This window comes from Girardinichthys multiradiatus, chromosome 3 (genome assembly GCF_021462225.1).
Source record: "Girardinichthys multiradiatus isolate DD_20200921_A chromosome 3, DD_fGirMul_XY1, whole genome shotgun sequence".
Classification (NCBI taxonomy): domain Eukaryota; kingdom Metazoa; phylum Chordata; class Actinopteri; order Cyprinodontiformes; family Goodeidae; genus Girardinichthys; species Girardinichthys multiradiatus.
In genome coordinates this window covers 15,412,364-15,436,743 of record NC_061796.1, presented here as the reverse complement: position 1 = coordinate 15,436,743, position 24,380 = coordinate 15,412,364, and the positions used below count along the sequence as shown (strand labels likewise).

Here is a 24,380-nt window from a genome sequence, read left to right as displayed (position 1 = left end):
ACCTGTAATTTAATCTCAGTATAAGCTCTTGTCAGAAGGCCTGATCACGAAGAACGTAGAAACACACCAGCCAGGTCAGGGATAAAGTGTGGAGATGTTTAAAAAACGGGTAGCTCTTTTCAAACTTTCACAATTCAAAACAGCAAACCTACAAAGACATCCATTCACATGTCTTTTTAGACTGGCCATGGAGAGAATTCATCAGAGAAGCAGCCAAGGGGCTTTTGGTAACCCTGGAGGAGCTGCAGAAATCAACACCTCAGGTGTGTCGCCAAAGTAATAGCGGTAAACACCTGTACTGTGCTTACTCCTAGTCCAACACCACTTGTGTGTGTATAACGACCCCAAAATTGCACATTTCAAGAGACACGCTTACGATGCTGAGTTCAAACTCAGGGCTGTCAGCTACGCAGTCGAACATGGGAATAGAGCAGCAGCGAGAGAATTCAACAGTTAACACTGCTATATTGTGAATGTACTAACGTTTGATTTAGTGCATCAAACTGTTTCTTTTACGTGTTTACTGAATCAGGGAAATGTTCCCTTTCACGTTTTAACTAACGTTTGATTTCAACTTCAACTTCATAGACTCCAATGCATTCCTAACGTGCGGTTGGCTCCATTCAATAGAATTCTATGTAGAGGAGACCTTACCATGAGAGTGAATGGAGTTATCAGAACGCTGGTTTGTAGTGTATTAATAAAGTTTGACTGACTGACTTATCTGACTGTTTTGTTGACATTCTCTTTAGCACAGCTCCATCTAGTGGATGCATAACACAACCCCAGTCAAACGTTTGACTGCAGTAGCTTCTATTCTATGCGCCTTATAATCCGGTGCGCCCTATATATGAAAACAGTTCTAAAATAGGCCATTCATTGAAGGTGCGCCTTATAATCCGGTGCGCCTTATAGTGCGGAAAATGCGGTACTCCCGCAATCTGGCCAAAAGAAAGTAGCAACAGGAAAGCTACTGCCAAAATAAATCCAGAAGGTCCCATTTGCAGTATGCCAAAAGCCACGTCGGGGACATAGCAAACACGTCTGGTCGGACATTTTAGCCTACCGTACATTTAAAGAGTCTATGTGCTGGAAAATTAAACATATGACGCTGGACACACCATTCCCGCAGTGAAACATGGTTGTGGTAGAATCATGGTGTGGGGGTGCTATTTCTTCAGCGGGGACAGGGAAGATGGTCATAATTGATCGAAAGATGAATGGAGCCAAGTACAGGGAAATCCTGGAAGAAAAAAACTGCTAGAAGCTGCGAAAAACTTAACTTATTTAGATCAAAGCATAGCACTGTTTTAGAATGGTACAGTCAAAGTCCAGACCTAAATCAAACGAAGAATCCCTTTCAAGACTTGAAAAGGGCTGTCCAGATACTCAACATCCAATCTGAATGAGCTTGAGCTATTCCGTGCAAACTTGAGTCTCTAGATATGTAAAAGTAGTAGAGATTTAGCCCAAAGGATTGTGGTTGTAATTGGTTGTAGTATGACAAAATATAAAAATGTACAAGGTGTGTACACTCAGATATGGCACTATTACTGTATTTCCAGCTGTTTAATGTGATTTATGAGCTAAATTCTTGATTATATTTTAAACATGAAAGGTTTGACAACCTCCAACAGCAGCTCGCCCTAATGATTAAATCTCAGTTTAACCCGCCCCACCCCCAGCCTACCTGGCATTTGTATAGGCTTTTTAAAAATGCTCCTCTTCTCCCTTAGTGATTTGTCTGGGAACTCCCCTTTTTTGCTCTCTGAAGCAATGCCCTCTGTGCTCTGATTCTGAGACTCTCCAGATGGGGCATCACTCTGTGGTTGGACAACGCTCAAACCGCTGTTCTCCAAAGCTTGCTGCAAACACAGACACCCCCCAAAAAAACTGTCATAAAAACACTAAGACCCTATTAAGAAAAGTGAAAGAAAAGCTATTATTTACAATGTAATACCGGAGAATTATTATTATTTCTTCACTCATTTTGGGTATAGTTTGCAGTGTGGGATACATTCAGGCATAAAAATAAAGCCTTGATTCCAGTCCAAAGCACTGTGATAATTGGATCAAATTACATTGTCATGCATGGGCTTTATTAACTTTAGCTTTATTAACTCTATCTATCTATCTATCTATCTATCTATCTATCTATCTATCTATCTATCTATCTATCTATCTATCTCTCTCTCTATACATATTTTTTTATTTGTTTAAACAAACACTTCCGTTTCTCAATTGTTATGATCCTGGGTGCATGAAGGTCACTCGCTCACCTGCAGGATGTCCTGGTTGATTGCAGTTTCCATGGCAATAGTTGGCTCAGTAAGCTGAGGCTGAGGCTGAGCCGTCTCCCCACTGACCTGCTCAGACAGCTCCAAGAGCTGCTGGATGACATCTGTCACCCCCTCACCACCTTCCGACCCCACTGCGTTCTGACCTGTTGTCTCAGTCTCCTGCAGTCAGAAAGAGGAGGTAATAGAGTGAAAAGAGAGTAACAAAAAAAAGGAATGAGCAATGTGATGAAAGGATGTGGAGAGGCCAGAATTTGATGGATGACTAAGTTTTATTAGGGAGCCCCTGAAGCATAAAATAAGCAAAAGATTGGCCATTACTGAACAGAATGCCAATGTCTGAATCACTAACACGTAGACACAGGTGACAATAATGGCCAGACACTAGTTAAATCTAAATAAGCTAATTTAATTTGTGGCAGCTAAATTGACATCAGTAAACAGCAAATAAAAGCTGTTTGACTAATCTACTTAAGGCAAAATTGTTCTAATAGAAAATAACATAAATATGTAATGCAAGTAGGCAAAATGTATTTAAAAAAAATTAAAAAAACAAGTGCTTTAACAGGATAAACATTGAAACACGATCAATTTAAATATGATTAAAAAGACCAACTATCCAAATAATACTGATAATTAAAAAGCAAATACAACAAATTTTAACAAGATCTTGAGGAAAAGCATGCTAGAATAAGAATGTCTGCAGCTGCTTTTTAAGTGAGTCAAGACAAAATAAAAACAACAGTAGCTGATTCCACAGTCGATATGCAGCAGTCTGCAAAGAGCGATCCCCAAAAATGTAATACCTGGTCCTTGGGACTACAGCTAGGTTTTGCTTGATGACCTCGGCATTTGAGTATATAGCTTATACAGTAATATAGAAAGAAGACTGTAGAGCTTGAAAGTTAAAGTCAGGGTTTTAAAATTAATTCTAAAATAAACAAGTAACCAAGGAAAAGACATTAAAACAAGAGTAATGTGAAATTTTTTGTTTTGTACCCACCATGAGTCTTTGACTAACTCAAAGTGATCAAAGGCTTTTTTGTTTATGTGAGTAAAAACTGTTACAATAGTCTAGAAGAGAGGAAATAAAAGTATGAATAACTATTCCAAATTCCTGTTTTGACCCCAAACTTCTTAAGCTGGTTATTTTGAGTGACGTTCAAAAGACGTTGATTGGTCAAAAACACCTAAATAACTTTAAAACAAAAAATAATAATAATAAATACATATAAAACGTTTAGCTCTAATGGCTATGTTCAAAAGTCCAATCTGTTGACTGATCAGGGAACCATGCTCTCTGGGTTATTGATGAAGCACTTGGCCTTCTAAACTTTAAGTTGAAGGTATTTTTTTACCCATTTTATTTCCTTTAGGCACTCAAGTAATTCAAACAGTTTAAAAATTCACAATTTTAAAGGAGCAGTAGAGCTGAATGTCATCTGCATAAAAGTGGATATGACGATATTCATTAATGATCTGTCCAAGTGCTTGAATATATAGCAAAAAAAGAAGTCGGCCAAATGGAGAGCCTTGGGGTACCCCACAAATTAGATCAGTGGAGTCTGACATCATGTGGTTTATATAGACACTGATGCATCTGTTTGAAAGATGTGATTTGTTCCAGGGATCCCAACTAAGGTATGAAGTGTCAATTAAGACAGTCTAACTGACAGTGTCAAAGGCTGCTGAAAGGTCTAACAAAGCTATAACAGTAAATTCCCATATGTTTGCGGCCCATCATGATCTCACTAGGCACTGATATTTACCAAGGTCTGTTGAAACTTTTTTAACTAAATGTGATTTAAAAACTGACCTGTATTTATTTGGTTGGGTCCAAACTGGGTTTCTTAGAATTAGGTCAGATTTGACAAAGGGAATAAAAAGGGAATAGAATAGGTCTACGTAGGCAGGAAGGATTGATAATACCCACAATATGCAGGGCAAAAACCAAAAGCTTTCAAAAATGAAAAACAATATCTACAGGGTTTATGGGGAGTGATGAACAACTGATTTGGAAGAAGATGGCTAAACGTAAGAATTGGGAATAGATGGAGGTGAAGAATTAGCCCTATTATTCTTAATTTTGACCGTGAACAATGACAGAAATTTGCTACATTTATACTTTGAAAGTACAGCTATGAGATGAGCTTCAGGAAAGAAAAACGTATTTATTGACTAAACACGGACATCTGCCGGACATGTCCTCGCAAAGCTAAGTTTTTACAACCACATAAATGTACATGGTGTCACACAATAAATTGCTCGGCGGAAAAAGATCTCCACATCGAACTGTTTTTTATTTGGCAAGCTACTCCGACCAACTGGCCGCCAGTACGAGCAGTGACACTGCCACTCTCTGCGCCACACTGACAGGTGTATTCCTCTCCAACGTCACTAGTGTGGTTTAATGGCCTTATATACCACCTTCTTTTTTGTTTGTTTTTCTAAAGCTACAAGGCAAGACCTGCAGCAAATGGCCTGGAGCTGGGTATCAAACCAGGGAAAACGGCGTTCAGGACTGCAGCCTTAGCATATGGTGCGCCTGCTCTACCACTGAGCCATATGGCGCCCAGTACCCCACACTTATTCTATTAAGAAAGAAAAAGCACTAGACAATTACTCATTTATTAGTAAATTAGTAAGTCTATGTATGTGTTTTTACAATACAAGAGTTGAGTCGACACCTCAAAATACCAAAACGTTTTCCTATAAAAATAAATAAATGAAACTGAAATGCTTTCTATTTGTCTGTTGATAAAAGAGATACATACACCATCATGACAACCTAAACATTAATATAATTCTTATCATTTATCTAAGGATGTCCCAATCAGGATGTTTTTTTTGGGTTTTTTTTATTCAGCATTACATTTCATCAGAGGGTTCAGATCAGATTGTAAACGAGAAAGACTTATTACGTTCACCAATGACATTCCAGAGTTATTTTCTCGAAAGCGACAGATAATTTGCTCCAAAAGGTTGTGTCTGCAGGACAGGCTTAATATGCTGCTTCAACCAAGTTGAATTACCTCAAAGGCAATGCTTGGCTAAATGTGTGAAAACTGCTCTCTTACCGAAGTGCTGGAGGGCACCTCAATCACAGAGATGTGCATCTTGCTGATGTGGGCATTCAGGCTCCCCAGCTTCTTGAATACACAGCTGCAGTCCATGCAGGGGAATAAAGGTACACCACCTTTGGTCTGTAGGAGAAAACGAACACACATTTGGTATTACGGCTAGCTGTTTACTTTCAGCTGTTCCTTTCTGTGACTTACTGCAATGAGCTTCACAGGGAAATGTATGATTATGGAAGCTCCAACTGGAGACCCTAAGTTTACAAAGATACAGAACTATGTCTATTAATGCAATGTGAGCTGATTTGAAACACTAAAATCAGTGTACATGAGCCAAGTTTATATTGCAGACCCAAAAAAAGCTCTTTTCAGTATCACTGATGTGTTTAAAAATGACGTTAGAGAAAACAAAGCAATGTAAAAACATTTTTGTTGGTAAAATTGGTATCTGCGGGTCAAAGCTTTATATAAAACCCGAGATAGTAAATCAGCCAAAAACGTCTGATCAACTAGACAGATCCATGTCAAACACGACACTTTCTCCAAGACTCCAAATGCTTCAGTTAAAACATTTTTGCGTTCTAAAGGAAATTGTCACATAAACAAAAGTAATCTTCTTATTTAGGGCACATTACGTGAAAAACAATAACGCTTAAACGTGGAATGATGCAATGCAACAGAGGATTGTGTAAAAATTGTTATTTGATTAAGTTCAAGACTAGGCTAATTTAAACAGTCGATGTGCTTGTAGATGGTGCAGTCAAGGTTGACAGTTTTGGAAGTCCCACAAATGTTGTATTTCAGAGACTTTGCAGCTTCAGATTTTGTGTTGAGAATGCTCAGTCCTTTTAAATGATAGTGCAACAACATGCATATTCATTAATTGTAAAGTATTCTACAAATTTAACAAACAACATGCATTGAAATAAAATTCCATTTTTAGTATCTTTCTTTCTGAAACAAAATGATTAGCTAACTTTATTTTATTACACAGCAGTTACAGGCGAAGCTGTAAAAGAGTCCTGCTGAAATCACACAATCTAATCAGCATCTAATCAACAGACCGACTGCTTAAAAAAGAAGATGGTCATAAGTGCCTAAAATCATTATCTTCTCATGCTAGCAGAGTGACTTATAGCTTTAAATCGAAATGGTCTCACATGCAACAACGCTGCTGCTAAGAATAGTCAGGTTGAAAGAACACTTTTCCAGATCATTAAGAACATCAAGGAAGGATGTTCATTTGTTTTGAGAAAGGCTTTAAACCAACAGACAATTTGAAATGTTATGTATTTGTGAATAAAGGTTTTCATAACTTAAATTAATGTATTTTTTATTTAGTTGTCTAACGAAACAAAAGTGTGACTAACCTAAACATGGCAGCATGAGAAGTTTAAATAAACTTTTTTACCCCCACAACTATGACTATATTTTAGGTTATATGCAAGGCAGACCTCCAACTGATCCATTTGTAATTCAGACTTGTACAGATAGACAAAATTTCAACTACTATGTCAAAATGGAATGCAAAACGAAATCACACAACAACTTTCAACAAATCAGGAGTATCAACGGACACATTTGATTCTTATTGTTTTTTCCATGATATAACAAACCTGAAAAGGTTTTAAAATCTCTGTCACTATGGTGGTTCTTGAAGAACTTGGCATGGTCAGGCTCAGTGGAAAGAGTAGGTGTCTTGCAATCAGAGGGTTGTGTGTTTGATTCCAGCTTCCTCCCCTGCCATGTTGTCGAAGATTTTAACTATTAAAATTATCATGATAAACCTACATTTAGAACAAAACTCTCAAACTCTTGAGAAAATCCACTCGGATGCTGCAACATTTAATGTTGAGCCTTTTTACATACTACAGACATAATTCAATTTGTTTTAATCAAAGTGAATATTTCATGCCTCCAGAAAGCATCCTTCCAATCCGCAATCAAGATTTAGAATGAAACAAAATAGAACTTTATCAGTACTTTACAGGAAATTGCTTTGTTACAGCAGTGGTTTAGATATGTGAAACCACATATGATATGTGAAACCACATATCTAAACCACTTCATAATGATGTGAAATTGGTTTTCAGCTATATAAATCCACAGGTACATTATTTTTTTAAATCTAGCACAATTCAGACAATTAAAATCTATTCGTTCTTTCTAAAATGTTAATCTCACCTTTGTTTTTTAATTAAAACTAATTTAAAATCAATTTCTTACCAAACAGATCAGAATATTTTTGTAGATATTTGTAAGTGTATGTGTGCTGTCTTATTTTTCAGGTACTACTGTCTAACATTACTTTTTAGCTCAAGCTAAAATTCTGGAGACCCCTACAGACATTTGTACCATATACAGAATTTGTAGGATATTCCAAAGTATACTTCTAAACAAGGATTTTTTCAACCAATAACAATGGAATTTTAGACATTTGATATAAAAGTTGTAAACTGAGATTATTTGGTACCAATGGTATTTTAGTGGCCCAGGTAATACCCATCTTAATTCTGCCAGTGCATTTAATCATAGTTTCCCTTTTTTATTCTTGCTTTTGCAGCAAAGAGATGGTTGTTATGTGAATGCGATTGGCTCGGTGGGTTTCTTCTTTAGGTTAAGCAGCAAACAAAGGGGGTTACACTAATTAATGCTGTCTCTAGTGAAGTGACCAAGCTGTACCGACTGTGGTGAGTCAGCAGGTTTCATTTTTACAAACAAGGAAAACTACACTTCTCCTAAGACAAAGCTATCTGGCTTGGCTTTCTCAGTTTGTCTAAATCCTTTCATGTTCTGTGTTAGCAGTAAACAGAACAGCCCAGTCTATCACTAAATCTAATGTAGGACTGAATTTCATTACAATTTCCTTCAGGAAGCTTGGTGAAAGCAAACCAATACAGCAGACGAGTGAATGTTAGTGTTTTTAGCGCTTTCTGAGCTGTAAAAACAAAAGTCAGTCTGCAAGGTGTGATGCTGAAGTAAGACAGAGAAAATTACTTGTGAATGAAGGCACTTCAGAACTTGACACCGACACCTGAAATGATCGCAAGTAATGGGCTTGAAGGAAACCTGTTGAGCACACCACTCTAAAAAGGGTTTGATTGCTTTTCTGATGATAGGAACGGAAAACATCTGTGAGAGCGGACAGACTGAGTTCAGACGCTGGGAAAGTTTTCAGAAGTAAAATGGCTACAATCTGGAAACCAAGAGGAAGACACTGGAGAGTGTTTGGAGTGTGAAGCTACGAGCGGGCGAAGGGACTCAGTAAGGTGTTATCACTGACTTGATTGTAGGTTTGTACCTTTACGGTAAGACTGCCGAAATGTAAAAGAAAGGAGGACGGTTGGGTGAAAGAAGAGCATGTGTCACCTGTGGTGGTTGCCATGAAGTTGAAAAGAGTTTTGAAAAGAAACCAGAAGAAAAAAAGGCAACATGTCAGCTAATCAAAATATTGAGACGAGTGGCTGAGAATGGGAAATATGGCATATGTGGAGGAAGAAAAGGGTGAGACAGACATCATGGACAGACAGAAGAACTCAGAGTTGTCCCGAAGAGATGTCTGATCTGCTAGGTTAACTTAAGAACTCTCAAAAATACAAATCAATGCATCATTTTTTTGAGGTCCAGCATTTTAATCAGTCTTAAACATTGCTCTGTTGTCAGCGTTCAAATTCTGATCCGCTCATATTAAAAACCAGCTGGAGGTTCAATAAGAAATGCTTTGTTCTGAGAAAGAGGAGAAAAAATTGTTCTCGAAACATTCATGGTTTCACTGTGTAATAGTTCCAGAAAAGTCCTACGGAGTAGCCATTAGTGGTGTAACAAGATCTCTCCATAATAAAAGACCACATGTTTTTTCTCAACAAAGTTCTATTTGTGTGCAATCGGCTATGTAGTAGCTGCTTAGGTTTAAGCCAATATTATGAGCCCTGCGTACAGTCACCATAAAAGTAACTCCCTCCACATTCTTTATGGGTAAATACAAAAAGCAGTGATGATTTCTGTTCATTAAGGGAAGAAGCTATCCAAACCAACTTGGCTGTGTGTCAAATATGATTGCCCTCCTTGTTGAATCATCAATTAACTGTGATTAACCGCATTTTTAGGAATGCTGGAGTTCAAAGATTTCACTGTCCACAACCAGGGCTGATTACTGTCAGACCAATAAAATAAAGAAATCACTTAATTAGAACATGTTGCATGTTCTCCCCGTGCATGCGTGGGTTCTCACCAGGTACTCCGGCTTCCTCCCACAGTCCAAAGACATGCCTGTTAGGTTAATTGGTCACTCTAAATTGCTCTTAGGTGTATGAATGAGTGTGTGCGTGGTTGTTTGTGTGTTGCCCTGCGATGGACTGGTGACCTCTCCAGGGTGTACCCCGCCTCTCGCCCATAGACTGCTGGAGATAGGCACCAGCTTCCCCGTGACCCACTATGGAATAAGCGGTAGAAAATGACTGACTGACTGACTGACTTAATTAGAACCTGTCCAATAACACAAAGTAGGCTATACGATCTGAAAGAGCAACACATCAGGCCCTGGCCTAGCGAAACCAAACAACAACGGACCTTTATCAGTCTGGAAAGGTTTTCACATTTCTAAGACTCCAGTGAACAACAGTGAGAGTCATAATCAACCAAATGGGAAAACAAGGAGCACTGGTGAACCTTTCCTGGAGCGGCTAGTTTAACAAAAGTACTCTAAGAGTGCATCAATGACTCATCCAAGAGGTCACAAATATATGCGCCCATATAAAGCACAGCACACGAGTTCAACAATAGCAGACAGACTGGCAAAAACTGGCAACCATTGGAGAGTTTCAAGGACAAAACCACTGCTAGATGATTACCAAGATTTTTGGAAACATTTTTGGTGATGGGGTATAAGAAATATTTATAAAGTGTGCTTTAGTTCAACAAGCTTTTTATGCTTAAAAACGTTCTAATATGGATGAATTAAAACTGTTCAGCCCAGAAGAGTGGGCCAAAGATCCATTGAAGAAACTTGATGGCTCAACCAAGTATTAGTTTTAGGGTGCCATTATTTTTTTACATGTGACCAAGATGGCGAGGATAGAATCATTAAATGATAAAATTATTTAAAAACAGCTCTTTGTATTTACTCTGTTTTTTTTTTTTATTGGATAGTAATTTGCTTTAATAACTGAAACATTCAAGAGCAAGTAATTTGTAAGGGGACAATCCTGTTTGGGCAAATCCAAACAGGATTGTCACTTGCTGAAGAAAGATTCTGAACACCACAGCATGTGATTTGTGAAATCCTCATTTTATCTGGGAAACAAAACAAATTGGGAATTTGTTTTTTAATAAACAGCACACAGGTAAATGCTGGTTGAGATATAGGACTATCACATTCATTTGAGTGGGTAGGATGGTTTAGGCGAAGCGTAAACAGGAAACACATCATCTGCATAATGGATTCCTTTTTCCTTTAATGATAGGGCCATTGCACTTCTGGTGAAAAGGCTTTTGAGCTCTTGTTTTCTGAGTTAAATTATTATTGCCTCAACATTCTTGGAAGCAACACTTACACGTAATTAAAAGCCAACAGGAAACAACGTCAGTTTCCAGGCCACTCATTATAGATCTCTTCAAGACAACGGAGGCAAAAAAACACCAAAAGCAAACACCTGAATCCAATTCATCAATTAGGCCAGCAAATCGATCATAAAGGGCAAACTCTCTCTAAAACAGCACACTTGTGGAAATTACATGTGTTATTCAAATGGCCCTGCTGTTCAGCCTGCTCCAAATAATTCACCCACCCTGGCCCCTTATTATCTGTTACTATGGAATATACATTCACAACAGTCATGTTGAAATTAAACACTGAACTGGTTCTGATGTATTTTAATAGATACATCTAGCAACTGAGACTTGCTGTAGAGCACTCAGATTGTATCATTCGTTTTCACACAGAATAAAACACAAACTGAATGTGTGGCAAAGTGAGACGTCTGTCCGGCTGTCCGTTAGCTCTCCACTCGGCCACAAATGGCAAATTCTACTTGAACGCTTCCAGATTTGTAGTTTTTTATGAAGAGTCATGGGAAGGTTGCCAGTCTGGTAGCCGGTCTTTAAGCTACTACACCTTCGCCATCTAAAAAGAGCTATTTGTTTTTCCATCCTTATAACATTTGCAGAACTAATGCAACCCAGCAGTAGTAGCAGTAAAATCCAGCAGCATGTCTCTGAATTACAGACCGCAGAAGCATACGCTTATTACACCTAAACATTGTACAATAGTCGTGATCTCAGAGTTTAGCTGGAAACTTTTCTATCACTGCTTCTGCCATGGGCTGCCATTGCTTTACACGCCGACGCCCAACTTTGATGTTCCGTGCATAACATCGTTCGGCAGGTTTCACCTGCCTTGTCTAGGGTTAAACATCCATCTGCAAGCAACCGTTGGCGGCACACAAATCTCCACTTCAGTGAACACAACCTGTAGAGAAAAAACACTTAACTGAAGTTCAGTGTTACCTTCTGGCTAAAATGTGTTATTTCTTGTCTGCTGATGGAGGACCCTCTGAACCTCCTCTGATGGAGACCATCGTGGTGCTTTTACATTTAGGCCGACATGAAGCTGAACCTATTCAGACTGTGGCCACGTTAAGGGAGGCATCAACCACCACCAACAACACACCGACTAAGGATCGAGGTAGAGAGGTGGGAATAAACATCTTCATGGGGTGATTTTCTCTTCAGAGAACCTAACCCATACTTCGCTTCCAAGGCAAAGCTGACAGAATATCAAAGTTTAGGTAATTCCTGCAGCATTTTATGCTAAGACTAAAAGAAAAAAATATCAAGAAGAAAGAACCCCAACTTTGCCTAGTTTTCACTCTTTGAACTGAGCAATAAAGGGAATGTGTAGCACCGCAGGTAAAGTAAAAAGCTTCAGACCTAAGGGCAGGCACTTGACTATGCGTCTTTGAGTGCGAGAAGCTGATGTGTAAAGTTATTTTGTAAATTGTAAGTTCCGAGGAAGTTTGATTCAATAAACTTAACTCATTTGCTATGGAAGCAAATCGTTACCATATTTCAAATGAAAAAAGCATTTTCAGAAATGCTTTTTCATTTTAAGAATGTGGCTGCATTATTTGACCCATAAATAAAATTAGCAATCAATCATCCTATTTGCATTTGCATTATCTTCTTCACGACTGCACATTTTATGCCATAATCAAAAAGAAAACAAAGCAGACATTGCTTTTTCGTTTTTGTGGTCTGCCCACAAAGTACTGCCCAGAACTCGAAAATGAAAAAGCATTCCGAGCGACGGGCGCAGCAGAGTGACGTCAGCAGCCGCTCTTCCTCAGCTCCCTGCTGACCGAGCTACCCATCTTGTTCGGTAGGGGGCGCTGTGCACGTCTGCATTGCATTACATTGCAAACTTGCCGAGAAATTGATTGAATTGCAGCAGGACCGAGCTCAATTTGTGGCAGTGTCAGGCAGAACTGGTAGTTTCGGTGCTCGAAGCTGCCACAAGAACTGCCACAGCCTGCCACCGGAGCTGCCACCGAAGCTGCCACAGCCTGCCACCGGAGCTGCCACAGCCTGCCGCAGGGTGGCACGGGATTCCGCGAGGATGCCAGAAGGTGCCAGACCGGCCGTAAAAGCTTGCCAATGCGGTTGCCGCTGTTTTTGTGGAAGCTGATGCTGATTATCGGCAAATGGGATGTCATTGTTGTTATAGCCTGTTACCTTTACATAATGATTTCATTATTGATTATGATTTAATAAACAGCTTTAGAACCATGACATAAGGTGATTGCATTTACTTGACATGGAAAATAAATAGCACTATGTGTATGTGTGACAAGTTGAATGGATGACGAAGATTTATTGCACAAACAGCCGGTTTATTATAGAGCACGAGTGGCTATTCTGAATTGTCACTCACAGAAAATTATAAATAAATGCTTAAAAACACGCTGGATGTCCCAGGCCATAAGGTTGCCACCGGAACTACCAGTTCTGTTGATTATGGCATAAAATGTGCAGTCGTGAAGAAGAAAACGCAAATAGGATGATCGATTACTAATTTTATTTATGGGTCAAATAATGCAGCCACATTCTTAAAATGAAAAAGCATTTCTGGAAATGCTTTTTCATTTTCAAATTTTACATTTCAAATTGAATTTTGGTATCTATTTGCTGGGGCATATTTTGAAAAATAAATCTCAAATGTCTTTTTCATTTTAATTTAGTGAAAGAATGAGCAGTCTTGAAGAAGAAAATTAAAATGCAAATAGGATGATTGATTACTAATTTCATTTATGAGTCAAACAATGCAGCCACATTCTTAAAATGAAAAAGCATTTCTGAAAATGCTTTTTCATTTTAAATATGGTAACGATTTGCTTCCATAATTTGCAGCTTTTTCAGATACATTTAAAAACACAATGACTAAAATAAAAAGGAAAAACAGCTGATAAAGAACTGGCATCACAATTCTTAAAAAAAAAAAAAAATGAAACACGCGGACTGGGTCTTGTGCAGTTACCTCAGAATGAACCCTCTGAACATGAGAGTGCAGGTTGCCCTTCTGGGAGAAAGACGCTGGGCAGAACATGCAGAGGTGAGGTTTCTCTCCTGTGTGTTTCACCATGTGAGTCTGCAGCACCACCTTCTGGTTGAAAGCCTTGTTGCAATGTGTGCACTTATAGGGTCTTTCACCTGAAAAGCAGAAGACAATCAGTTCAAGCAGGAGCCAGACGACTTTAAACAGTAATAATAATTTCCAGCAGTATGACCGTTTCTGGAGCAAGTTACTAAATAAACACCTTCGCTATAATCATCTTCTCTTTATGTGAGAAAAATCATAGTTTCCCAAAGCAACTCCTGACCTCATCAGCTGAAAGGCTGATTTCGATTCTGAGCTGAGCGTCATCAGCGCCATCCACCATTAACACCTGGGTGATGTGCGATCAACATGTGGATGAAAGCCGCTGGCAGCCTCATCCTCAACTCAGACAGATGAAAACCCTCAGAGCGACACAGGAGCATTAGAACTGTACCAGCGCATAAAAATCCTGTCCGCACACTTTTTATGCATCACAGATGAGCGATAAGTCCTGCGCCGTCTTTCGGTTATGGAGGAAGAAGCTGGCTAACCCGTAGATGTCCTGTCAGGGAGAAAGATGGTGGATGGAGGAGCAGCAGGACTACCCCATGAGACTCAAGATATGGAATTTGATATTGCCCAGATTTGCATGAATGTGGAGGACTTAAAACAAGAAGACAAACTTGTAGATCTCCTGTTAATGTCAGCATCTCTTACCCCACAGACATGTAATAACATTGCTGCATCTATGGCAGAAGACTGAGCACCCAGCGGCAGCACCTTCGGCACATACAGTATGTCTGTCTATGTTCTATGTACGGTTTAAAGCAATAAAACTAAAATTTAAACACATTAGGTTGATTGGACCAGACTACAGAACGTGCAAATACTTTCCGTGCTAAAGTATTCAACCCTTGAATATGAAACACAAAATGCAATATATTTTTTTGGGACTTTATGTGATAGAACAACACACAGTAGTGCATAATTGTGAAGTAGATGGAAAATGAAACAGGATTTCCAAAGAATTATACCAATAAAAATCTAAAAGGTGTGGCCAGCATTTCTATTCAGCCCCTCTGAGTCAATAATCTGTAGGACCACCTATCACAGCAACTACAGCTGCAGGGAAAGTTGGTTTTGGGGAGTAACGTCTTCTCACATGGAGGCTCAAATTTTTTTCGATCCATTTTTGGAAAATGGATCGAACTCGGGCAGACTGGATGAACAGCAGTTTTAAAGTCTTGCCACAGACCCTAACATATCTCTTTGATAGGTTTAAGGTTGCTGTACTGCTGGAAGGTGAACCTCTGTACTAGTCTCGTCTCTTTTATAGCCTCCAACAGGTTTTCTTCCAACATTTCTCGATTCATCTTCTCCTTAACTTCAACTTTTATTATGTTTCGTTGCAGCCACTACCATGTTTCATATTAGGTGTTGTGTGTTCAGGGTGATGTGCAGTGAAATTATATCCTGCCCAACAAATGTATCTGGCCAACAAGATCATTTCACATATCCATTATTCATGGCCTGTTGATAGGTTATTTAAGCTCTCACATCAATCACACTACATATTCCATAATGCACTGCAACAATTACTCGTGGTTGCAGATGGAGGTTCAGAAGCTGTGCTTGGGAGTCAGCCCCACTGTGTGTTCCCAGGTGCAGATAAACTGAGCATTAGGTATTCATGCAGCACTTCACTGACTTTCAAATGTAAAAAAAAAAAACACCAAAAAAAAAAAAAACGAACAGTTTTGTAATCCATCCGCTTTAGACTTGGAGATCAAGATGGAGTTTCTAGAACTGCAGATTAACAGCCGTCTCTGGAGGTCCCGCACAGTTTTCCCCCCTTCATCTCCAAGAGGTAGCTCCAGCTGTTGTTCCCAATTAACAAGCCAGCGCACAGAAGCTGTCTTTACTGATGCACACTTCGAAGTACTTGAGGAGTTTCCACTGCTCAGAACTTCACACCAAACATAGCAAGAAACCATGCCAAGTGGCAGATTTAAAGTTATTTTTTATTTAAGCAAAAAGATTGTTTCTGCTAGGAAGTGACACAAGCATCTCCCAGAAGACAAGACCGTGTCCAAGGTGTTATCATTTTTGAAAAATAAATTTTTTTTGTTTGCTTTTAAAAAATTTATTGTTTTTTTTTTAATAAGTAATAGGACCTATTTTATTGTATATATATTTATATTTATATATATTACATTGTACATTCTCACCAAAGGCATCAAAACTGACTGAACACAAATGGAATTATGTAGTAAACAAAAAGTGTGAAATAACTTTAAACATTTTTTTAATTTAAAATTCTTCAAAATAGCCACTCTTTGCTCTGATTATTGCTTTGCCCTCTTGGCATTCGCTCCATGAGCCTCATGAGGTGGTCACCTGAAATGGTTTCCAAAGAGTTTTAAAAGAACTTCCCAGAGGTTCATTGAGAGACGGCCAAAGGTTAACATTTCACACATAACAGCAAAGGGCGGCTACTTTAAGGAATCTAAAATATAAAACATATTTAAAGTTCTTTTACAATGTTTTGTTTGCTACATAATTCCATATGCGTTCATTCACAGTTTTGATGCATTCCGTCAGAATCTACAATGGAAATAGTCATAAAGAAAACCAGTAAATGAAAAAGTGTGTCTAAAACATTTGACCAGTAATGTGTTTTCAAGATATGGGCTCCCAATAAAGACGGAGGAGACTGAAAGTGTGCGCTGATGCAGGAACTGGACTGCTTGAGGCTCAAGCACAATCACTGCTGTCAGTACAGGCAAGGGAAGACACCATTACCGCCCATAATAATTACCATATTTTTTAAAGGCCAGTTTAATGCAATTACAGGCATCTTAAACAATTATTTCAACACTTGAAATAAGTAGTGACATCATAAAAAAAGAAACAAGTATTGATGGAAAAATATACTCCTATTTTCCTGCAGCTTTTGTTTCCTGAGAATGAAGATTACAAAAAATATATCTCTGAATGAGATCTATGAATCCACAGGTCACTGAGTTTCTGTGCTCCTCGCTCACCTGTGTGTATTCGTATGTGTCTGACAAGCTGACTGGGCTTTTTGAAGGCCTTTCCACAGTGGTGGCAGCTATTTGTGAACCCACTGCGATCTATGTTTTTCTTGTAGTTTCTGGAACTGGAGGACAGCGCCCTTTAAAAGGAAAGACGTTCAGAGATTAGTAAGTGGTGTACTGAAGAATGTATTTAGAAAGAACCTCTCCATGACCACAGTCCACGTTCTTTGTTGCTCTTGAATTCTCTATTCTCCTTTTCCACATTTAGTTATGTTACAGCCTCATTCCAAATGGTATCAAATTGATCTTTTTCCTCAAAATCCAACACACAAAACCCCATTATGACAATATGACAGATATTTAAGATTGTTGCAAATGTATTAAAAACAGAAAACTACGAAATCACATTTACATACGTATTCACAGCCTTTGCTTAATACTTTGTTGATCCACCTTTGGCAGCAATCACAGTCTTTGCCATGAACCTCAAAATTGAGATGAGGTGTATACCGTTTCCTCTGATCATCCTTGAGATGTTTCTACAGCTTAAATGAAGTCCACCTGTGGTCAATTCAGTGGATTGGGCATGATTGGGAAAGGCACACACAGTTGACAGGGCATGAAGTCAAAGGAACTGTCTTTAGACCTCCGAGACAGAATTGTCTTCAGGCATAAATCTGGGGAAGGATGCAGAAACTTTCTAAAGCTTTGAAGGTCCCACTGACCACAGTGGCCTCCATCATTTATAAATGGAAGAGGTCTGGAACTACCAGGACTTTTCCTAGAGCTGGCCGGCCATCTAAACTGAGCGATCGGGGGAGAAGGGCCTTAGTCAGGGAGGTGACCAAAAACCGCATGGTCTCTGTGTCAGAGCTCCAGCATTCCTCTGTGGAGAGAGGAGAACCTTCCAGAAGGACAACCTTCTCTGCAGGAATCCACCAATCAGGCATGTACAGGGGTTGGACAATGAAACTGAAACACCTGTCATTTTAGTGTGGGAGGTTTCATGGCTAAATTGGACCAGCCTGGTAGCCAGTCTTCATTGATTGCACATTGCACCAGTAAGAGCAGAGTGTGAAGGTTCAATTAGCAGGGTAAGAGCACAGTTTTGCTCAAAATATTGAAATGCATACAACATTATGGGTGACATACCAAAGTTCAAAAGAGGACAAATTGTTGGTGCACGTCTTGCTGGTGCATCTGTGACCAAGACAGCAAGTCTTTGTGATGTATCAAGAGCCACGGTATCCAGGGTAATGTCAGCATACCACCAAGAAGGACGAACCACATCCAACAGGATTAACTGTGGACGCAAGAGGAAGCTGTCTGAAAGGGATGTTCGGGTGCTAACCCGAATTGTATCCAAAAAATATAAAACCACGGCTGCCCAAATCACGGCAAAATTAAATGTGCACCTCAACTCTCCTGTTTCCACCAGAACTGTCCGTCGGGAGCTCCACAGGGTCAATATACACGGCCGGGCTGCTATAGCCAAACCTTTGGTCACTCATACCAATGCCAAACGTCAGTTTCAATGGTGCAAGGAGCGCAAATCTTGGGCTGTGGACAATGTGAAACATGTATTGTTCTCTGATGAGTCCACCTTTACTGATTTCTCCACATCCGGGAGAGTTACGGTGTGGAGAAGCCCCAAAGAAGCGTACCACCCAGACTGTTGCATGCCCAGAGTGAAGCATGGGGGTGGATCAGTGATGGTTTGGGCTGCCATATCATGGCATTCCCTTGGCCCAATACTTGTGCTAGATGGGCGTGTCACTGCCAAGGACTACCGAACCATTCTTGAGGACCATGTGCATCCAATGGTTCAAACATTGTATCCTGAAGGCGGTGCCGTGTATCAGGATGACAATGCACCAATGCACACAGCAAGACTGGTGAAAGATTGGTTTGATGAACATGAAAGTGAAGTTGAACATCTCCCATGGCCTGCACAGTCACCAGATCTAAATATTATTGAGCCACTTTGGGGTGTTTTGGAGGAGCGAGTCAGGAAAGGTTTTCCTCCACCAGTATCACGTAGTGACCTGGCCACTATCCTGCAAGAAGAATGGCTTAAAATCCCTCTGACCACCGTGCAGGACTTGTATATGTCATTCCCAAGACGAATCGACGCTGTATTGGTCGCAAAAGGAGGCCCTACACCATACTAATAAATTATTGTGGTCTAAAACCAGGTGTTTCAGTTTCATTGTCTAACCCCTGTATGTATGGTAGAGTGGCCGGATGAAAGCCACTCCTTAATAAAAAAACACATGGCAGCTCATCTGGAGTTTGCCAAAAGGCATCTGAAGGACTCTCAGACAATTCTCTGGTCTGATGAGACTAAGGTTGAACTCATTTGTGTGAATGCCAGGCGTCATGTTGGGAGGAAACTAGGCACCGCTTATCACCAGGCCAATACCATCTCTGCAGTGAAGCATGGTGGTGGCAGCATCATGCTATGGGGATTTTTTTCAGCAGCAGGAACTGGCAGACTAATCGGGATAGAGGGAAAAGTGAATGCAGCAATTTACGGAGACATCCTGGATGAGAACCTGCTCCAGATCGCTCTTGACCTCAGACCGTGGCAACGGTTCCATTTTCAGCAGGACCATGACCCACAACACACAGCCAAGTTCTAAAAGGAGTTGCTTCAGAACCCCTAAGTGAATGTTCTGGAGTGGCCAAGCCAGAGTCCAGATTTGAATCCAACTGAACTTCTCTGGAGAGATCTGAAAATGCCTGTGCACACGTCTCCCATCCAACCTGATGGAGCTTGAGATGTACAGCAAAGACGAATGGGTGAAACTGCCTAAAGATACTGTAGGTGTGCTAAGCTTGGTGCATCACTTTCAAAAAGACTTCAGGCTGTAAATGCTGCCGAAGGTGGATCAACAAAGTACTAAGCAAAGGCTGTGAATACTTATGGAAGTGTGATTTCTTAGTTTTCTGTTTTTAATAAATTTGCAACAATCACAAACAAACTTCTTTCACACTGTCATATTGCAACATTATGTGTCAAATTCTGAGGAAAGAGATTCATTTGATACCATCAGAAATAAGGCTGTAACATAACAAAATGTGGAAAAAGTGCAGCGTTGTGAATCCTTTCTGGATATATTGTAAGCAGTCTACAAATGAGTTAAAGCATTGAATTTTCCCCAAGGTCCCTAGCAGCCTGTCTAAATTCACAGGCACTTTTAGACCCAACTGTTGTGGAGACTCTGAGAACAACAGCCCACAGAATGGCTTTGCAAAGAACACATACCTGCAGGGACTTTTCCTCTGTTTGCATTCGCGCAGCCAATAAGAAGGCTGAACTGACACAATGGCCAGCCCAGCGATAGCTTTAAGAGTCGAAATAAATTGTATTTCCTTTGTCGCATGAATGCTCAGTAAACTCTAGAGTTCACCACCATCCAATTCTCTGTTTTACTGCCTCATCTCTAACAGCTAACAAGGAGAACTACTACCCTGCCAGAGCTCATTGTACTGTGATAACTGCAAACAAGCTGGCAACTCGTTTCGCTTCAAACCATTTTAACAGTTGGGCTTTTAAATTCAAACGCTGGTCTCTGGACAATATGCAGTGACTTGCAAAGTATTCCTCACCCTAAAAAGTTGCAATAGAACCACAAACTTCAATGTACTTTGTGACAGTGAGGGTCTTAGGTGATAGAACAAAACCCTTTACAATAATCTGAAAAGTGTGATGTGGATTTTTTTTGCCAATTAATTTTCTCAGTGTAACCAACTGCATCATCATCATCAAAAATAGGAGGAGCATGGCACAACTGCAAACTTATTAAGACATGGCTGTCCACTAAACTGGGAGATCCAGGAGAGGAGAGTATTACTCAAGGAGAGTTTTACTCATGGTGAATTTAGAGGAGCTGCAGAGATCTACAGCTGAGAGGGGTGAACTATTAGTTCTGCACTCCACAAAACCCGCCTTTATGATAAATGTCTTAAAGTACGCTGTTCTACTGAACAGTGCCTGGAATGAGCCGTTTTTGGCAGGTTTTCAGAAAGAAATGCATGTACAACCTGCGTTGGTGTCATCCTTATATAAGGGCCGCCTGGTTGACAACTGTTTCTTCACAGAATGAAGGACCTCAGTAACTGAACTGCACACCGTTATTATTTTAAACACGCCTCTTTCAATCAGTGATTCAATTACACAGACTGAGGTACCTACAGGGGTTGGACAATGAAACTGAAACACCTGTCATTTTAGTGTGGGAGGTTTCATGGCTAAATTGGACCAGCCTGGTAGCCAGTCTTCATTGATTGCACATTGCACCAATAAGAGCAGAGTGTGAAGGTTCAATTAGCAGGGTAAGAGCACAGTTTTGCTCAAAATATTGAAATACACACAACATTATGGGTGACATACCAAAGTTCAAAAGAGGACAAATTGTTGGTGCACGTCTTGCTGGTGCATCTGTGACCAAGACAGCAAGTCTTTGTGATGTATCAAGAGGCACAGTATCCAGGGTAATGTCAGCATACCACCAAGAAGGATGCGCCACATCCAACAGGATTAACTGTGGACGCCAGAGGAAGCTGTCTGAAAGGGATGTTCGGGTGCTAACCTGGATTGTATCCAAAAAACATAAAACCACGGCTGCCCAAATCACGGCAGAATTAAATGTGCACCTCAACTCTCCTGTTTCCACCAGAACTGCCCGTCGGGAGCTCCACAGGGTCAATATACACGGCCGGGCTGCTATAGCCAAACCTTTGGTCACTCATGCCAATGCCAAACATCGGTTTCAATGGTGCAAGGAGCGCAAATCTTGGCCTGTGGACAATGTGAAACATGTATTGTTCTCTGATGAGTCCACCTTTACTGTTTTCCCCACATCCGGGAAAGTTACGGTGTGGAGAAGCTCCAAAGAAGCGTACCACCCAGACTGTTGCATGCCCAGAGTGAAACATGGGGGTGGATCAGTGATGGTTTGGGCTGCCATATCATGGCATTCCCTTGGCCCAATACTTGTGCTAGATGGGCGCGTCACTGCCAAGGACTACCGAACCATTCTTGAGGAACATGTGCATCCAATGGTTCAAACATTGTATCCTGAAGGCGGTGCCGTGTATCAGGATGACAATGCACCAATACACACAGCAAGACTGGTGAAAGATTGGTTTGATGAACATGAAAGTGAAGTTGAACATCTCCCATGGCCTGCACAGTCACCAGATCTAAATATTATTGAGCCACTTTGGGGTGTTTTGGAGGAGCGAGTCAGGAAACGTTTTCCTCCACCAGTATCATGTAGTGACCTGGCCACTATCCTGCAAGAAGAATGGCTTAAAATCTCTCTGACCACTGTGCGGGACTTGTATATGTCATTCCCAAGACGAATTGACGCTGTATTGGCCGCAAAAGGAGGCCCTACACCATACTAATAAATTATTGTGGTCTAAAACCAGGTGTTTCAGTTTCATTGTCCAACCCCTGTATGTATTCATGTAATGAATGTTGTTTCTGTTGGTTTTCTATTACTCTACTACACCTACTAGTAATTTGCCGTGTGGCAATATGATTTCTACCAAAAACAGTGATGGGTCTGGTTAGTCTAGTTGGACTGCTATTATATGGAACACAACCTAATATTCATGTGTTACAATATCAAAGTCCAGACCTACATTCAATTGGGAATCTATGACATCTGATATGAACCGATGCCCTCCATCTAATCTGACTGAGCTTGAGCTATTTTTGAAGAGTGAGCAAATATTTTAGTCTTTAAAATATAATAAACAGGTGGTGACACAGGAGCTGCAGCTGTACTTGCAGCAGAAAGTGGTCAAACACCTGTCTTTACTTAGTGGAGGTAAACTGAAATGCACAACACAAGTTACAAAAAATCTCTTTTGCATCTCAATTATGCACTGCTTTGGTTTGGTCTATTGCATACATTCCCCTTAAAGTACACTAAGGTATGTGGTTGTAATGTGACAAAAGCCCAAGGCGTGTTACGGTAGAGGTGCACCAATTGCAGTTTTCTGAGCGATTGCCAATCTTTAAAAAGCCTGATCTGCCGATTTAGATTTTGGCCAATACCAATTCTTTTTTTATAAATGACACTTTCAGGTGTTATAAGGTCAAAATACTCCTTCAATGTTCCAACCTTATTTTAAAAAACATTGAACAATACCCATGAAACAAAACAAACTTGTTTTAACTGCACATGAGGTAGTGCTCCCAAATATGAGTGAAAGGTTTAGAGCACTGACAACAAATAAATTAAATATCAGTTTATTTAGTCTTTCATTTTTCACATTTTAAAAACAAACAAAACTTGCACAGCAGGTTTGATGTCGGTTGAGGACAAACTAACAAAAAAGCTTAAAACTTCAGAGCTTTGCGGAGGTAGATAAGGTTGGTGGATATAATCAGTTTCACATGTAAGTATCGGACGGTCAATCGATCGATCGGTCGGTCGGTGCACCCCTAGTTACGGGTTTTCCAAAGCTCATTAGCTGCAAACTCAAATGCCCTCTCGTTTCCATGTTGACAGCTCAAACTGTGAACAGCTGATGCTAGCATTAAAACTGGCAAATTAAACCGTGTAATTTATATATAAGGCATAAATAGGTACAAGTGGTATTGGACAACTTAAAACCAGATTGCTGTTGGCTTTTTTCTGCCGTTTTTTTTCCATCATTTTAAAAAGAAATTTGATGATGAAATTAAAAGACTTTGAAACCTTAATCTGTCAGGTGTATCAACAATTTTTGGCTCAACCGTCCAACAAACGAGGATATGATGCGTACATCTTACCTCATCTTGACGTGACTCTTTGTGTGCTCCCTTAACTCCACAAACGTCTCGAACTCCTTGCCGCAGGTTTTGCAGGTGTACACCTTAATGGCTGAAAGCTCCTTCCGGTGCTCCTCCATATGAAGAGAGAGCTGGCTCTGAAGGACGAACTCATCTCCGCACTCTGAGCAGATGAGGTTCTGTAAGAACGGAGTGCCATGTGAAACTCAGAAATATGGGAAATAAAGTTTGTTGTTGAATCCAATGAAAGTGAAACTTGATCGTTCTATGTGACGCTGGAGAGCTGGCAGCTCACCTCTTCCTTCTTGTGCAGCATGATGTGGGATTTGAGGCCTGCAATGCGGGAGAACTTCTTATTGCAAACAGGGCAGGTGAAGTCAGATGTGTTGTGTGTCGACCTGTGCAGTGTGAGGTTGAACTCCACATTAAACGTCTGCGGGCACTGGCCACAGCGATGAGGCTGCGAAGAAGAGGCAGAGGTTGTAGTGATTACAATAACAAACCAAAAGCAGACTCAGTCATCTCCCTCTCTGAATCAGTTCACGTTGCTGAACTTTGCCTTGGTGAAGATAGGAGGAATAGAGA

The 24,380-nt window shown here is 40.2% G+C and overlaps 1 protein-coding gene across 7 annotated transcripts in view; it reads right to left on the bottom strand.

Moving 5' to 3' along the window:
- The window catches only part of LOC124866313 (zinc finger protein 236-like), a 100,676-nt gene that overhangs the window by 70,701 nt on the left and 5,595 nt on the right, over positions 1-24,380 (bottom strand). For 5 of the 7 annotated variants that reach the window (XM_047362038.1, XM_047362041.1, XM_047362039.1 and 2 more), the window contains exons 3-9: positions 24,091-24,255; positions 23,796-23,974; positions 17,009-17,139; positions 13,905-14,077; positions 5,375-5,500; positions 2,280-2,459; positions 1,691-1,865 (exon numbers count right to left, since the gene is read on the bottom strand). In XM_047362038.1, the coding sequence (XP_047217994.1) occupies positions 1,691-1,865; positions 2,280-2,459; positions 5,375-5,500; positions 13,905-14,077; positions 17,009-17,139; positions 23,796-23,974; positions 24,091-24,255 (1,129 nt within the window). Of the gene's footprint in view, positions 1-1,690; positions 1,866-2,279; positions 2,460-5,374; positions 5,501-13,904; positions 14,078-17,008; positions 17,140-17,418; positions 17,527-21,049; positions 21,150-23,795; positions 23,975-24,090; positions 24,256-24,380 lie in introns of those variants that run through there. The other 2 variants (XM_047362044.1, XM_047362045.1) reach the window with 2 other exon arrangements.